This window comes from Corylus avellana, chromosome ca6 (assembly GCF_901000735.1).
Source record: "Corylus avellana chromosome ca6, CavTom2PMs-1.0".
Taxonomy (NCBI): Eukaryota; Viridiplantae; Streptophyta; class Magnoliopsida; order Fagales; family Betulaceae; genus Corylus; species Corylus avellana.
Window position 1 is genome coordinate 19,801,642 of NC_081546.1, and position 17,257 is coordinate 19,818,898.

General features: G+C 34.6%; 2 protein-coding genes and 1 non-coding gene across 3 annotated transcripts; 2 read left to right on the plus strand and 1 right to left on the minus strand.

Moving 5' to 3' along the window:
• Positions 1-3,285: 3,285 nt before the first annotated feature.
• TRNAS-UGA (transfer RNA serine (anticodon UGA)) lies at positions 3,286-3,367 on the plus strand. The gene has a single exon. It is a non-coding gene; the product is annotated as a tRNA-Ser (tRNA).
• A 1,150-nt stretch (positions 3,368-4,517) lies between these two features.
• Positions 4,518-6,606, minus strand: LOC132184266 (large ribosomal subunit protein uL13w). The gene is made up of 4 exons (XM_059597832.1): positions 6,285-6,606; positions 6,074-6,190; positions 5,876-5,963; positions 4,518-4,847 (listed from the first exon to the last, which is right to left on the minus strand). Exons 1-4 carry the CDS (start codon positions 6,554-6,556, stop codon positions 4,704-4,706), a joined length of 621 nt encoding a protein of 206 aa, XP_059453815.1. The 5' UTR covers positions 6,557-6,606; the 3' UTR covers positions 4,518-4,703.
• Positions 6,607-10,650: 4,044 nt separating this feature from the next.
• On the plus strand, positions 10,651-14,609 carry LOC132185301 (receptor-like serine/threonine-protein kinase SD1-7). The gene is made up of 7 exons (XM_059599094.1): positions 10,651-12,124; positions 12,203-12,326; positions 12,745-12,982; positions 13,095-13,305; positions 13,404-13,641; positions 13,797-13,944; positions 14,053-14,609. Exons 1-7 carry the CDS (start codon positions 10,804-10,806, stop codon positions 14,359-14,361), a joined length of 2,589 nt encoding a protein of 862 aa, XP_059455077.1. The 5' UTR covers positions 10,651-10,803; the 3' UTR covers positions 14,362-14,609.
• Positions 14,610-17,257: the final 2,648 nt, after the last annotated feature.

Here is a 17,257-nt window from a genome sequence, read left to right on the forward strand (position 1 = left end):
TTTTTTTTTATCTACCATCTAGCACAAGTTATTGACCGACTACTATATTATTAAGAGCTTGTTTGAGATTGCGTTTGAATAATAGAGTTTTTAAGTCAAAAAGAGTTTTTGGGTAAAAGCTTCATTTTTAAGCTTTTATTAGAAGTACGTTTTGATTATTTTTAGGCTTTTTGGACCCTTAAAAACGATTTTAATTTTTTTACCAAATGAGTACTTTTTTCTTTAAACAGACTTTTTGAGTGTTAAAAGCACTTAGGCCTCTCAAAGGCAATCCCAAACTGGCCCTAAATCTTAAAAGATAACTTAAAGCTAATTAAAATGATATTCTATTATAAAAATCATTAAAGAAAATGCTTAGCAAGAGCTTCGATATTTATCAGGATCTTTCAAAGGAAAAAGTAATATAGACCTTCAAGCTATACCACATGCACCTTATCCCATCTTAATTGAATATTATTTGTTCTTAAGGCTCCTGTCACAAATATTAAATATATGACTTTTATGACCAAAGGCAATGAAGAGGTCTTCTCCAAAGTCATGACAATTGCTATCAATTTGAGGTTGACATTATTTACAAGAACCAATAGGATTGCCAATAAAGGTAGCACAATTTGGAAGGAAAGAAATTTCTAGATAGGGAATAGTCTTTGTTTTCTTTGGATGATAGAGACTAATGTTGAACACTTCATGGATTTTTTTTTCTTTCCAATGTCACTTCATGGGGTTGTTGCGACAAAAAAGCTGTTCGAACGGACTTATACTAATGTTTGATCGAGTGCGGCATTAGTAAATTTAGGGATTTTTCTTTTTGGCAATTTTAAGTCGGTTTGGGATTGCGGCTTTATTCAAGAACCCCCAAAAAATTATAAAATTAAAGAATGTAAAATTTTTGTTAAACTGAAAATAAATTTTTCTTTATAAAAAAAGAAAAAAGAAAAAAAAGAAGAAGACAATTTTAATATATTAAATTGGCTTATGTTCTTAAAATACATGATTTTCATAAGTGTACGTGAAAATCACATGTTTTAAAGAAATATCAATTTAATAGATTAGATTTAAAAAAATTACTGAAATAAAAATTAATTAATTAATTAAAAAAAAAAGAAAAAAAGAAGAGGTTATGTTTGTGATTGCTTAGAATGCAAGTTTCTGGAAATCCTTTTTCTTAATCTCAAGAATTGAATAGTAGCGTATGTGGACCTGGTCTGCCAGGCAGATCTTGGTTTGCATTGGTGGAACATGCAATAGGATGATGCTTCATTGACCCGCCTCACATCAATCATATATTTTTTAGCTTTACGTCCAATTTCTTTCTCTAAATCATAATTTCACAACCCATATGCACACAATCATTTACCAATTCTACTACCTCATGCATTATTATGTGTGTTCATCTAACTAAATAATGGAATAATTAATTAATTAGTTTTTTTTTTTATTTTTTCTTTTTTGTAATTTTTAAAGAGGGGCAAAACTCTAGCACATACGGGTAGCTAGCTTTGTTTGGTAAAACTTTTTCCTTCTCCCTTTTATTTTCTCTTTTTAAAATAAAAACATTAACAAAAAAGCCCAAAACTCTCAAAACTTCACTTTTATTACACATTCAAATACTTTTTTCAAAAAAATAAAATAAAAGCACTTTTTAAAGAGCATTAACAAATAGAGTTATCTTTGGAGTTTAAGTTCGATTAGGATGAGGTGTAAAACTCTTGTTTTGTACCCACCAATCACAATATCACATGCTAATGCATCCCGCAAATATATTCTAACACACCCAATAATCACCTTAAAACAATTGATATCTTAAAAAAAAAAGAAAAAAGAAAAACAGACCGGGAGAGGTGGGTAGTGCACCCTTCCGCTAGGGGTGGCCGCCACCCCTCCCTATATGTTATTTTTTTTATATATTTTAATTGTTTTAAAGTGATTATTGGGTGTGCTATAGTCTATTTGTTAATTTGTAAAATGTTGACGTGCCAACATGTGATTAGAGGCGGTAAAACAAAGATTTTACATCACATCATTATTAAAGTTAATTAAGCTCCTTATCTTTGTGATTATAAGATTAGTGTAGTTTACATGACACCCCCACGTGAGAATGCAATAACAACAAACACTATTGTACCTAGAATAAGAATTCTCTTTTTCCATGAAAGGGAAGAGAGTGGAGGGAGGGCAAGAATGGTGGAAGAGAATATGATTTTGCTTATGAATAAGGTTATATTTTCACTCATGACATGATTAACTTGATAAATTACAATTTAAAAATAGAATTATGATGAAAGGACCAACATGAAGTAAAATATTACAAAGAAGTCCATTTTGAACCTAAGAGAAGTTACATTAGGCTTGAAGCAAATTCAAAGTTCTTTCTATATGATTCTAAAGAGGAATGGATATGATCATATGAAGTTTGAATTAGGATTTAATTTAACTTATAAAAAAATAAGGGTTAAATTCACTTTACCCTCCTGAAGTTTAAGGAGTTTTTCAATTCGAACCCCAATGTTTAAAAATTGGCAATGTACCCCCCTAATGTTTCAAAAATTTTCAATTCAGACCATCCGTTATTAATTTCCATCTAATTGGACGAAAATCATCTCACGTGCGTCTCACGTGGAATTTTGATACCCTCTATTCTAAGTTTGCCTTCATTAAAACTTATGAAATTACGTAATTATCGTCAATTTCATAGGTTTTAATGAGTGCAAAATTGAAATAGAGGGCGTCAAAATCCAACGTGAGACGCATGTGAGATAATTTCCATCCAATTAGACAAAAATTAGTAACAAAGGGTCTGAATTGAAAATTTTTGAAACATTAGGGGGGTGCATTGCCAATTTTTAAATATTGGGGTTCGAATTGAAAAACCCCTGAAACTTCAGGGGGGTAAATTGAATTTTCCCCAAAAAATAATTAGGATTTAATTTCATTAAACAAAATAAATAGAATTAAAATCTTTAATTGTCCATAGAAGATTTTTTTTTTTTTTTTCGTTTTGTGTTTGTTATCTTCCATTATAATTTATAAAAGAAAGTGTTTACTTTTTCTTTAGAGTTTTATCTAAGACATGCATGTAATTATCTTAATTTCTTGAAACTAATATTCCATCAAAATTTTCACGTACTAAGGAATTTAATTTGAAACTTTAATAATCCGTAATCTAATTTTATATTGTTCTATAAAATTTATTTTAAATTTTGTATGGGATATCATGGGAGTTGAAAGATGACAATAAAAGGATATAGGTTTTATGTTATTAACAGAACAATTGTTCCATCGACCGTCGATATGTCCGAGTGGTTAAGGAGACAGACTTGAAATCTGTTGGGCTTCGCCCGCGCAGGTTCGAACCCTGCTGTCGACGAATTCCCGTTTTACTTAATGTCTATTTGCTGCAAGGAACCCCAAAAATATATAGCTAAATCAAAAGTAGTTGACTTGCTTCCTCCTGCTATTAAATAACAAGACATTTTCTACCGTTTTGTGTTTAGTAGCAGAACAGAAGTTTACCTACATTTTTATGACTAAACTTTACAATAATATCTGCAGTGACTATGGTATGACTGTTGACAACCATGATTAGCTTTCTCATCTTTCTTCTGTAAAGGATTTTCGAATGAATGACACAAATTTCACTAATGTTGTTGATTTCTTTTTTGACTGTCTTGTCTATCAATCGAGCTTGTATTTGTTATGCTATCTCGTTCCTACCTCAATTTATCTAATAAATAAAGTTTTTCTCTAAACAAGATAGAATAGTTTCTTTCGTGCCAGTTTTTCATTTTTTTTTTTAAAGTACTTGAGTTCTCTTGTACATCTTGAGCTCTCAGCAAATGAAACTGGAGGTGGATTTTTGTTACAAAAGATATTTTGGGATAATTTTCGAATCTGCCAAACTTAACCGGGTGTGCAATGAGTTCTTGCTTTTGAAACCAATTGAGGGGATCATTGCCTGATAATCACAAGATTTTTAACATTCCTGGCCTCATGCAAGACCCCTTCTTTTGATTGTGTTGCAGACATACACTCACTTCAATGCCTAATCTATTGAAGGCAAACTATCGATCCGAATCTTCAACAACTACCAATTTAAATAGTTAATATAAGAGTTCTTATGATACCCGTCTGTCCAAATATGTAAACAAACTGCCCAAAAGAACTTCCTTATATTTATTATCCGAATCACTACCGATTCTTACAGCAAACTTGTTGAAAATCTGTCAACAAACTACCGACTTTTTGGATGGTGGAAAAAATTATTTTATTCAACATCATTTTTTTTTTTTTTTTTTTGTCTTCGACTTTCTTTAAGAGGTGCCATTTCTTGTCATAAGCCAACGTCAAGATCCTAACAGGAGAAGTGCACCTTGCATTTGTAATGCCTCGATTTTCGGGGGCTAATGTATTCACTATCCATGCCAATAGCGTAATACTGCATGTCAAAAACAATGTCGCCCACAATGCATGGAGCAACCCATAGTGTAGCAAGGAGGAGGAGGTAGACAGCAACAGCATGAGCAATAAATTGACCAACAATATAAATTATCGGAATGATGAAAGAAACATTCTACAAACAATCCAACAAAACTGGATAGTAATTCATAATTTATCAATTCAAACAAGCAACAAAACTGACAGGAAATTCATTAGAACCGTAACCCTCATGCAAAACTGTGTGCAACTCTACCTAATCTATAATTTCAGTACTTAACCGGAGCAAGGATGTCTAGTTGGGAGCCAAGCTTTTCCTCAGCAGTCTTCTCAGCCGTCACCCTAAGTTTGTTCAGCTGCTTCTTCCTCTCATATGCAACCTGAGACCGCTCTTTTCTCTTCTTCTCCAGCTCCTGTGAGAGAAGAATAGTTACAAAAAATTTGAATACAAGTTAGATTATGAATTGAGACTTTTACTGTAAGATTTGATAGATTATGAATTGAGACTTTTACTGTAAGATTTGATCCATCAAATTGAAAATTGAAAAGCCAGCACAAGTACACAATTATTAACTAACGGAACAGAATACCAAAGGATTAGCAACCTCACTTCCACTATCCTAAATTTTTCTTTTCAGAAACCAGGGAATGGATTTGACAATTATCCAAGCAACAATTACAAGCATTTGAAGATATTAAAACCATGTAAATTATGCAAGACCGTTAAGTAGACAACCAGTGATCGGAACTTGCACTGGGACAAGTGAAGCAAGAAGACAATCATCACACCAGTGCATAATCTTAAGTCCAGATAAAGTAAAAACATGAAAAAGCAACAGGCCCCAATTCCATGGTCTTAATAACCAATACAGACACCAACTCAACCTGACCAACATAGAAAAGTTAAAAATCTAAATATTTCGCATCTTTATACAGAATTAGTATACATATGATAGAACAATAATGACAATGACTACATGACAGTGTATACTTGTCATCTTAGATATTTCTATTTCACTAAGAGAACATGACAAATATATTTCGTTTTCTTACAAGGATAAGCTGATAGGAAATGGTATGGTACCCAACATGTGGAATATCTAATAAATTAGAGGGTGAAGGTTCAAACTTAGCACCTCTAATTTGGTTCCATTTTAAATCCTGGTTATCTCAAAAGTTTAAATTAACATCACAAATATAATTCTTATGGGAAAATCCATAAGTGCACAAAGCAACATGAAAAAAACGCTAAAACAATTGAAGACAGCCAATGCTCAACACTGTAGTGTCAATTTGTCCACTCGGGTCATGCAAGCAATTAGTAGAAACCTTTAATCTACAAGTAGAAATAAAGTAGCAGACAAAGCGATCCAAAACAACAATCGAACTCAAATTAAAACTAATAATTGCACCGAGTAATGTGAAGAATTAAGCATCGTACCCTGATAGTGTCGTAGTGGTTCCATCCAACCTCTGATGAGAGACGGCCCATCAAGCAGTACTTATGCCCCTTCTGAAGCCTCAACACCCTACACCCATCCCAAACCAATCAGTACCCATATGAATCAGAAACCCACAAAACAACCAAAACAGCAAAAAAATTCCCACATTTTAACGAGGAAGCCAAAAAAACACTCACTTTAGAGCATCGGGGATAACCATCCTCTTGACCTTATCGTACGGTGGAGGCATTCCCTCGTACGCCTTCAACCTGGCAAGCGCCGCTGCCCCACGCTTCGTCTTATGCGGAATCATCCTATACAGAAAATTAGAAAACCAAATAAAATAAGATCCAATGCACTTTCTCTCTCATTTTCCCAGCAACCAAACAGGACCCGAGACTGACTGACCCGCGGACCGTGCGCCAGAAGATTTTGGCGGGGGCGCGGAAGTGGATGGGGCCGTGGGAGGGTTTAGTGTTCATGCGCTTGCGGAGGAACCTCATGTACTTCATCTTCTGGCGAACAAGGCCTCCGGAGATGCATATCTCCTCGCACCTCAACACCACCACCTTCTGCCCGTTCAGCAGCTCCTTCGCCACGATCGACGCCAGCCGCCCCAGCATATGGTGCCGCGCATCAACCACCACCCTCTTCGCGCAGATCCCCGACCCCGACACCATTGTTCTCTGCCGCGCTCTCCCTCTCTCTCTGTCTCTCTCTGCCTCTATTGGCCTCTCATGGTGACTTACTATATAGCCATAGAAGAGACTTGAAAGACTAGGGTTTTTCAGTTGATCATGGGCCGGTCCAATCGAACGGGTTCGGGTTTTCTCTATGCTTATGTGGACCAATTCTGAGCTGAGCTCAAACGACAACTGATCTTCGGCCCAGGCATTGTGAATAATAAGCTTTTTATTTTACCATAATTCGTTTTTAAAGCCAAAAATCCATTAAATTCAATAGGCTTAAAATATGAATATGAATTAAATTAGAGTATTTAGCTCGACTTTAATCTCACTGTCATATAAATAAGCTGATGTGAAAATGTTCATCCCTTCTTAATTTTTTTTCTTCCTTTTTTTAATAAAGATTGGCGTAGTGTTTTACACTACACCAGCGTGAATGAACAGTACTCACGATGGGTGACATGGCATCTAGGATTTCAAAACAAAAGATTACTTGTTTGGGAAGCAAGATTTTCCAACTCAATCTCAAATTTTTTCTAAATTCATGTTTGGCAATTTTTTAAACTCAACTCAAAAAATTTCAACTTAACTCAAAAATTTTCATTCCAATTAATAAAAATTATAAATAAAGATTGAAAAAATAAATAAATAAATTTAGGGTAGCCGAAACACTCCAGGTGGTGGCTGGGCCACCCCAAGCCCAACAGGGGTGGTCCGACCACCCCTTAATATTTTATTATTTTTTTAAACTTCTTATTATTATTATTTTAATTAAATTTAAAATATATAGAATATTTTATTATTATTTCTATCAATGGGACATATGTTTCATTTATGGCCTTAGGATCTCTCTAGAGAGATCCTAATTATTAATTGGATATTCTTCAATCCAAAATGGATCGGAGAAAATCCTCTACCGTGTTTGACCCACATTCCTTCGTGGGCCATAGGTCGAATAATGAAGGTTGTTGATAGAGGACAATTTTCAATCATATTTGCTTTAACAAAAGGGACATATATAGCGATTCTGACATCATATGGGGACATAATTAATGGCGTTGGAAAGCTCATTTAGAGGGTTACAAAGTCATATTTCATTAAGTTTTTCTAATTCAAATGTTTACTGAGTTAAAATAGACCGTAAAAAGAAAATTGAAAAGCCGTACAAAATTGCTCGTATGTTGTTTATGTTTGAACAAGCTTTAAAATGAGTTGACAAAATAGCTCGTTCAATAACTCATATGAAGTTGGGTTCGAATGAGTTATTCATAGATGCACTCGTTTAAAGTTGGGTTAGAACGAGCTGCTGTGTGAATTGAGAATTCATGTAAGAATACGAGGAAACCATAGTTAGGTTCGAAAGAGCCTCTTACACGTTCAGACAAGCTCCAATAAATTTTTGTAAACAAACTTTTATTTGAGCGTTTTCTTAGGTTCAGGAGTCTAGGTAGTATAAATATATGTAATGGCTATCTATAGCCTTAATTTATTATGTTATTTTGACCAGTTATCAATGAAAAACACTTTTAAGAGTGGTTTTCTTTTCTATCCACATTAAATCCTTGATTGATTATTAGTTTTAAGAAGAGTTGTGATTCTTATCTTGTTTGTCTTGGCAAACTAATCACGACACGCTGCATTAATTGATATCAAAGTCAAGTTGCACTGCATCAATTATTTAATTGTTGATGGAGATCTTGTGGGCTAAACAACAAAAAAATTCGTCCAAAGCGCGTTATAGCAGAGCAGGAACGTTAGTAATTACTACTCTTAACTATCGGCAAATATATCAAGGATTTAATGTGGATAGAAAAGAAAACCACTCTTAAAAGTGTTTTTCATTGATAACTGGTCAAAATAACATAATAAATTAAGGTTATAGATAGCCATTACATATATTTATACTACCTAGACTCCTAAACCTAAGAAAACGCTCAAATAAAAGTTTGTTTACAAAAATTTATTGGAGCTTGTCTGAACGTGTAAAAGGCTCTTTCGAACCTAACTATGGTTTCCTCGTATTCTTACATGAATTCTCAATTAACACAGCAGCTCGTTCTAACCCAACTTTAAACGAGTGCATCTATGAATAACTCATTCGAACCCAACTTCATATGAGTTATTGAACGAGCTATTTTGTCAACTCGTTTTAAAGCTTGTTCAAACATAAACAACAGACGAGCAATTTTGTACGGCTTTTCAATTTTCTTTTTACGGTCTATTTTAACTTAGTAAACATTTGAATTAGAAAAACTTAATGAAATATGACTTTGTAACCCTCTAAATGAGCTTTCCAACGCCATTAATTATGTCCCCATATGATGTCAGAATCGCTATATATGTCCCTTTTGTTAAAGCAAATATGATTGAAAATTGTCCTCTATCAACAACCTTCATTATTCGACCTATGGCCCACGAAGGAATGTGGGTCAAACACGGTAGAGGATTTTCTCCCGTCCATTTTGGATTGGAGAATATCCAATTAATAATTAGGATCTCTTAGAGAGATCCTAAGGCCATAAATGAAACATATGTCCCATTGATAGAAATAATAATAAAATATTCTATATATTTTAAATTTAATTAAAAAAATAATAATAAGAAGTTTAAAAAAATAATAAAATATTAAGGGGTGGTCGGACCACCCCAGTTGGGCTTGGGGTGGCCCAGCCACCACCTAGGGTGTTTCGGCTACCCTAAATTTATTTATTTATTTTTTCAATCTTTATTTATAATTTTTATTAATTGGGATGAAAATTTTTGAGTTAAGTTGAAATTTTTTGAGTTGAGTTGAATTGAGTTTAAAAAATTGCCAAACATGAATTTAGAAAAAATTTCAGTTTGAGTTGGAAAATCTTGCTTCCCAAACAAGGCCTAACCCGCATCCAAAATTAACCCATATAAATCTTAAATGAACTAAGCCAATTATATGGTTGCACTGAAAACCCAAGCAATGGAAATTCAAGATATAATTAAACATCAATTCGTTTGTTTTCCTACATTTTCCCCAGCAACCAAACAAAGAATTAATTGAACAACTTATCGAAACTTCGAATTGAGAAACGTACCCAGAACCGCAAGCTCGGTTGAGCTTCCTCAACCGATCCCAGCAATGGAGATGAGACTCATCAAGGGCTTACAATCTCCTCTAGATCGGTCCATTCGAAGATGCAGCACTGAATTGGGCCGCCCCAATAGAAAAGATGCAAGATGGTCTGATGATTAGCCCACGGTCGGAACCATGGGGCTAAGAGCTATGTTCCCCCAATTTTAAAATTTCCCTTAATATATACACTAGTGAGTGGTGACCGACCCAAAAGAAATACTTATTAAAAAAAAAAAAAAATTAAAAGAAATAACTGAAACATAATTATTGTCAAAAATATTAAATAATATAAATAAATAAGATTTGTATTAGGGCTATAAGATTTGGTCTTCAAGTGAAACAATTTCTAAATTAGTCTTTTAGAGTTGGCTAACTCTTTGAGTGATTTTACTTTTTAAGACCTCTCATACTTGTGATTTTTTAGATTTGGCTGCCTCAGAAAGGTTTTACTTTTAAAGAATTCTCTTCGTAACCAAACATATGTGTCTCTTGATTTACAACATTTTTTATTATATATATTTGGTGTTGTTGCATGCTTAAGATTTTTAATTCTGTTTATTGTTGGTAAATACCTATTCAACCTCCATGTAGATGTAGATCGGAGACAATTAGATTTTTCAAATATATTTCAAACTTTCCTTCTCAAAATTCTTTCGATCTATGGAAAATCAAGCCCACTAGGAGGCTACGACTATTCTGCCAGAAATTACGATCACGCAGAAATAAAAGTTTGACTCAAGTTGATATTGACACATAAGTGTTGGAAATACACAATTACAACAAAAAGAGCTCACGTTTTCCAATTGTTATCTGTAAGGAATGGCCAGCATCTTTTGGAGGTGATCTTTGTCACAAAAAAAATCCCAAGTCTTTTTTGTCTGCGTTCCTTGGGAAGCCTCAAAAGTCCAAAGGCAAGCCAATCAGAGACCTCATCTGGCTCCAAAATGGGATGTGGCTCACAATTCTTATGAATATGCTTTCTGTAGCTCTCATTTGTATTCTTTTCTTTCTTCTTGTTTGTTACTCCTTCCCCTTCTTTCTGTATTGCTTAGAAAAAAAAGGGACCAAGTTTTCTTCTAGCTAGCATTTTTCTGTAATTATTAACTGCGTTACAGCAAGTTATACAGAGGGATATATGAGTAGCATGACGAGGAAGCCATGGCTCTTATTTGCTCTGCTTCTAATCATGTCTTTTTACAGAGCATGCTTCTCCATAGTTGGTGATACCCTTCCACCAGGTCACTCTCTTTTAGAGAGCGACACCATATTATCTCAAGGTAGCAAATTTGAGCTGGGTTTCTTCAAACCAGGCACTTCATCAAAAATCTACCTGGGCATATGGTATAAAGGGTTTCATGAGGAAATTGTTTGGGTAGCAAATAGAGAAAACCCTTTGTCTCACCCATCTTCCTCAAGACTTGAGCTCTCAGAAAATGGCAATCTACTCCTGTTTGAAGGTTCCTCCGAGATCCCAGTTTGGTCGACAAATTTGGCATTTCCCCAGTTAAATATAACGGAAGCAGTACTTCGTTATGATGGAAATTTTGTTTTGAGAGGTAGATCGAACACCTCTACTATATTTTGGGAGAGTTTCGACCATCCAACCGATACATGGCTGCCAGGTGCAAAGCTTGGGATCGATATGGTTACTGGAAAACCACAGCAGCTCATTTCATGGAAAAATTCAGAAGATCCAGCACCTGGTGTGTTCTCCTTGGGGTTAAACCCAAATGGAAGCAATCAGTTTCTCTTAGAGTGGAACAAATCCCAAATCTATTGGAGTTCGCAAGTTCATAATGGAACATCTCTCCGCTCATTTTCTGAAAGGACCCTTATCTTCAACGGAAGTTTTGTGTCAAGTAAAAATGGAAGTGAGAGATATTTTACTTACTCTGTTCCTAATCCTTCTACCCTTGCTATATATCGAATTGACCAAACAGGACAGATTAGGATACTGCTGTGGCTGCCTGTCGCCTCCGTTTGGAATACACTTTGGTCTACACCGACGAACATATCTGATGTCTACGCTTTGTGTGGTGCATTTGGCGTGGTCCAATACCCTGACAATTCCTCAAATCCTTGTGAGTGTCTAGAAGGTTTCAAACCATTTTCCATGGAAGACAACAGACTAAATGATTGGTCAGGCGGTTGTGTGAGGAAATCTCCTTTGCAATGTGAGAATAATACGCATACTAATGTCAAAAAAGATTGGTTCATGAAAATATCAAACATGCGATTGCCTGTTTATTCGAAAGAATATAATTTGGCCTTGAATGCTAGCAGATGTGAATTGGCATGCATGGAAAATTGTTCTTGCGCAGCTTATGCTTATAATAGGAGCGGGTGTATGATATGGGAAGGAGCTCTTTTGAACTTACAACAACTTCCATATGGTGGCGAGATTGGACAAGATATCTACCTCAGACTTGCTGCTGCTGAGTATCCAAGTACCCAAGGTGAAAAATATACACAAATTTATGTTATCTTTCCTTTTGAACTAATACTTAATTTCTCTTTTATGGTTTAGCTAATAGTGATTACTCTCATCAGAATCAGGCAAAAAATGGAAAGTATTGGTAGCTGTGCTGGTCCCTGCAACAGGGCTTATCTTATGCCTCTCAATTTGATTTTCATGCAAAGGAAGGCTCAAACGGAAAGGTAAGTGCATGTGAATATTCTAACCGTATATAAAAATCACTTAAAAAAAATTACAAGGAAGTCTACCTTAATCTAAGACAAGAAAATTGTCAAAAGTTCTTGTTCTTAGGGAAGTCACTTAACAAACTTTTCTAATGGCCTAACAATGAAAGGCAAATAGTATCATTAGTAATTGGTTAAGTTTGATGGGATCCTCCGACAAACTTCACCATGTCTTCGGGAAGGAGCTTTGCAGTTATTTGGTCATTTTACTAAAATGGGAATGAATTCCTAAATTATTAGTTCTTATTTGCAAAAATGACTATACAAACTTACCTTTAGATACTGGAATTGCTCATAGTGGTTGAACTTTGGTGAACCTAATGATGTCACCTCAATTTTTCTATGACCAAACACTACATTTCCATGTATAGTGACCAATTCTTATCATTCTAGATCAAACAGGAGAGATTCCTTCAAGTTATAATCTACTATTATTTGATTTTGATGCTGAAATCCATGCAATCAATGATGAAATGAATACCAACAATAATATGAAGAAGAGAGAGAAGGATGCTGAGTTGCCACTATTTAGTTATGAGAGTGTATTAGCTGCAACAAATAATTTCTCAGCCGAGAATAAACTTGGAGAAGGAGGTTTTGGACCTGTTTACAAGGTATGTTACATTTTCCTCTTCCTGATGAATGCACTTTCATCACTATTAAGAAAACCAACATTAATGGTAAACCTTCATGAAAGTTTAAAGAGCTTTTGGTTCTTCTTCATAGGCAAAATTACTCAGAGGGCAAGAAATTGCAGTGAAGATGCTTTCAAAAAGATCTGGACAAGGTATTGAGGAGTTCAGAAATGAGACAATACTAATTGCAAAACTCCAGCATAGAAATCTTGTCAGACTGTTAGGTTGTTGTATCGAGCAAGATGAAAAGATATTAATATATGAGTACATGCGCAATACAAGTTTGGACTTCTATCTTTTTGGTAAGTGCACTTTTATGTATATATATGTGTATATATTTTTTTCTCATATGTTTCTAGGTTCTTAAGCACTAATTTCCTTGGTTGTACTATTCAAATAGATCCAACCAAGAAAAAGATGCTAGGTTGGGAGACACGCATATGCATTATTGAAGGGATTGCTCAAGGGCTTCTTTATCTCCATCAATATTCAAGGTTACGAATCATACATAGAGATTTAAAACCTAGTAACATTCTTTTGGATAGTGAAATGAATCCAAAAATATCAGATTTTGGCATGGCTCGAATAGTTGGAGGCAATGAAACACAGGCAAACACAAACCGAATTGTTGGAACTTAGTAAGTATGCAACTTGTTTTACACTAGTTGAGCAAGCTAAATTTCTCTTGTTTTACATTTACTTAGTAAGTAACATTCTCTTGGTACTTTCAATTCCTAGCTAAATTCATTGAGCAAGCTATTGATAGGTTCATTTACTAAATTTTGGAATGTAGTGGCTATATGTCTCCCGAATATGCTATGGATGGTTTGTACTCAATAAAGTCTGATGTGTTTAGCTTTGGAGTATTGGTGTTAGAGATTGTGAGCGGCAGGAAGAACACAAGCTTCTATAACAACGAGTCACTCAGTCTTCTTAGATATGTATGTAGCTTTTATACTCTTCCAAATTCCTCATATTCTACAATAATCTTTTAAATTAAAATGCTATTACTTTTTACTTAAATTTTGTCTTATTTGAAATGAAACTAGGCTTGGGAGTTGTGGAGAGACGATCGAAGTTTGGACTTGATGGAGCCAACAATAGGATATGCTACTTTCACTTCTATTCTGTTGAGGTTCATTAACATTGGCCTTCTTTGTGTCCAAGAAAGCCCGACTGATCGACCTACCATGTCTGATGTAATCTCAATGATTAGCAATGAACATGCACCTCTACCTACACCTAAGCAACCAGCGTTTTCCACAGGCCGAAATATGATGGACACAAATTCAACAGTTGACAGTGCAGGAAATTGCTCGAAAAATAGTGTAACTATTTCAGCAATGGACGCCCGATGATTGATTCTTATGTGAAAGAAACGAAATGTTGGAGAAGCAATCTTTTCAGCCTAATTTGGATGCATGTTGATATGCTACATAATTGTCACTAAATGTTGTCTTAGTTCACTCATTTTAGTTTTGTTGCCAATGATACTATAGATAAAAATGTTTTTTTTTTTTTTTGAAGGGCTATAGATATAAATGTTGCCAACAACTTCCAAGTGTCTCTAAAAGATTATCGGTTATTGATTTCCTTCCCCTCCCTTAGTAGCTACCTGAAAGGGTTGAAATCTGAAATCTTGGCTTATTTCTTTTCATGTTTATTCATGTAAGAGACGGAATGTTAACAACTAATTCAAGCATACATCTACTTAATATTTTAAACCCAAATTATGACTAATTCAACTACACATAAAAACTGTACATTTGAACATAAGAAATATCTACTAATGAGGTGAGGGATTTTCCTACCCATCTTCTCCATTGACCAGGTGCTTTAGGATGACTTGACAACTTGACTCTTCAAAACCTCTCAACATTAAAATGTTTTTGATGATGAATAAAACAAAAAGCAAAAAAATCTCCAATCACCCATGAAATTGCCTCTCTAGCTAATTCTTGAGTGAATATTGAATCAAGGTGATCAACGAAGATTAGACCATATTGTGGTGATAATTGTATAACGCGTCTTTCTCATAATAAAACAAATATTTTGGCATATGGTCCACAATCTTTGGAAATATAAAGATAATAAGAAAAATATATATAAAGATAATTATGTAATCAGACAAAATAGAAAAGAAGAAAAATATAAAGATAATGACTCACGAGTTTGGCAACGGTTTTTAGAATAACTTATTTATTTATTTTTTTTTATTTTTTTTTTAAAAAAAAAAACTAAAAACTAAATAAAAGCATTAACAAATAAATTAAAATATAAAACATTTAAAAATAGTTTTATTTTTATATCATATCACAACTATACAAAAAAGAAAAGAAAAAAAAAAAAAAAAAAAAGAGAGAAAGAAACCTCTTTAAAACATTTTCGGAATGTACCCATACCGCCCTTAAACTACCATCTCTAATCCCCTATTCCTCCTCTCCCATGCCTTTCTTGCCTCTTTTGAGGCTCCAACTACCTCTTTGGAGGCCCTATCCATGGACTTTGGCGATTTATCATTTTTCAACAGCTCCGTCATCTCCTCCTCCACGGTAGATCATCTAGTCATCGCCTTTTTCAACCTTTCCTAGCCTCAGATATGCCCCCTTCTTGAAATCTTTGGACTTCGTTTTTTCAAAATCAAATCTGTCCTCCATTTTAGGAAGCCACAACCTTACACAGTTACACACACCACTCCACCATGCACCTAGGCCTCTCCACTACTAGCTACCGCCAACCCCATCTCCATCCGGCCACCACACGTCGGAGCCTGCTCCGCACGCGTTGACGCGTGTGCAGCATTATGCCATGTGTGAGTCCTGATTTCCTTTGCTCTGCCCCCTCCCACCACTGTTATCCCACTGTTATGCCATGCTAATACATATGTTTATATGTGTATATTTTTTCTCTCAGTATGTTTCTAGGTTCTTAAGCACTAATTTCCTTGGTTGTACTCTTTAAATAGATCCAACAATAAAAAAATGTTAGGTTGGGAGATACGCATATGCATTATTGAAGGGATTGCTCAAGGGCTTTTTTTTTATCTTCATCAATATTCAAGGTTAGGAATCATATCTAGAGATCTAACCGAGTAACATTCTCTTGGATAGTGAAATGAATCTAAAAATATCAGATTTTGGCATGGCTCGAATAGTTGGACTTGGAGGCGATGAAACACAAGCAAACACAAAATGAGTTGTTGGAACTTAGTAAGTACTATGCAACTTGTTTTACATATGATATTTGCAATTTCCAATTAAATTCTCTTAGCAAGATACTAAAAGAGTGATGTACCAAATTTTGGAATTTAGTGGGTACATGTTTGCCAAATATGCTATCAAGGGTCAATACTCGATAAAGTCTAATGTGTTTCGCTTTGGAGTATTGGTGCTAGAGATTATGACTGGCAGGAAGAACACTAGCTTCTTTAACACCGAGTCACTCAATCTTCTTAGTTACATATGTAGCTTTTATGCTCTCCCAAATTCTATGTGTTTTACATTAATCTTATAAATTAAAATGCTATTAGTTTTTAATTAAATTTAGTCTGATTTGAAATGAAACTAGGCTTGGGAGTCGTGGAGAAATGATTGAAGTTTGGACTTGATGGAGCCAACAATTAGATATGCTTCTTTCACTGCTATTCTGTTGAGGTTCATTAATATTGGCCTTATTTGTGTCCAAGAAAGCCCGGCTGATCGACTTACCATGCTTGATGTAATCTCAATGATTAGCAATGAACATGCACCTTTACGTACCTAAGCAACCAACATTTTTCATATGCCGAAAGATGATGGAGACAAATTCAATAGTTGATAGTGCAGAAAATTGTTCAAAAAATAGTTTAACTATTTCACAAATGGAAGCCCGATGATTGATTCTGTAGGGTTGGTCTCTTTTTATGTGGGGATCAACCCACGTGGACAAACAAAGGGTAAAACCCTTTTGTTTGCTATATAAGAGAAACACATGTACGTGTGTTTATGAGAGACAAGAGAACATAATAAGAGCATCTCCAGCAGTAAGAGGTATTCTACCTAGTCAAAAAGCACAATTCTCTATTTTAGCTACTCATTTTTTAATACCAACTCCAACAGATTCTTATTTCATTCTCTATTTTTTTTTAAAATATTATTTTTTAATCTTTTATTTTTTTTTTTGATCCGCGACCGCTTTTGCATCATCTTGTAAATTGCAATAGAATTGATTCACGCAGCATATCTGTGTGTTATTTTTATTTTTCCATTTTTAATT

Coding starts and splice junctions, on each gene's coding strand:
- LOC132185301 (XM_059599094.1), top strand. CDS start 10,804: ATGAGTAGCATGACGAGGAAGCCATGGCTCTTATTTGCTCTGCTTCTA. Junction 12,125..12,202: donor TGAGTATCCAAGTACCCAAG/GTGAAAAATATA, acceptor TTTAGCTAATAG/TGATTACTCTCATCAGAATC. Junction 13,945..14,052: donor CACTCAGTCTTCTTAGATAT/GTATGTAGCTTT, acceptor AAATGAAACTAG/GCTTGGGAGTTGTGGAGAGA.
- LOC132184266 (XM_059597832.1), bottom strand. CDS start 6,556: ATGGTGTCGGGGTCGGGGATCTGCGCGAAGAGGGTGGTGGTTGATGCG. Junction 5,964..6,073: donor GTTATCCCCGATGCTCTAAA/GTGAGTGTTTTT, acceptor GGATGGGTGTAG/GGTGTTGAGGCTTCAGAAGG. Junction 4,848..5,875: donor ACCACTACGACACTATCAGG/GTACGATGCTTA, acceptor CTTCTCTCACAG/GAGCTGGAGAAGAAGAGAAA.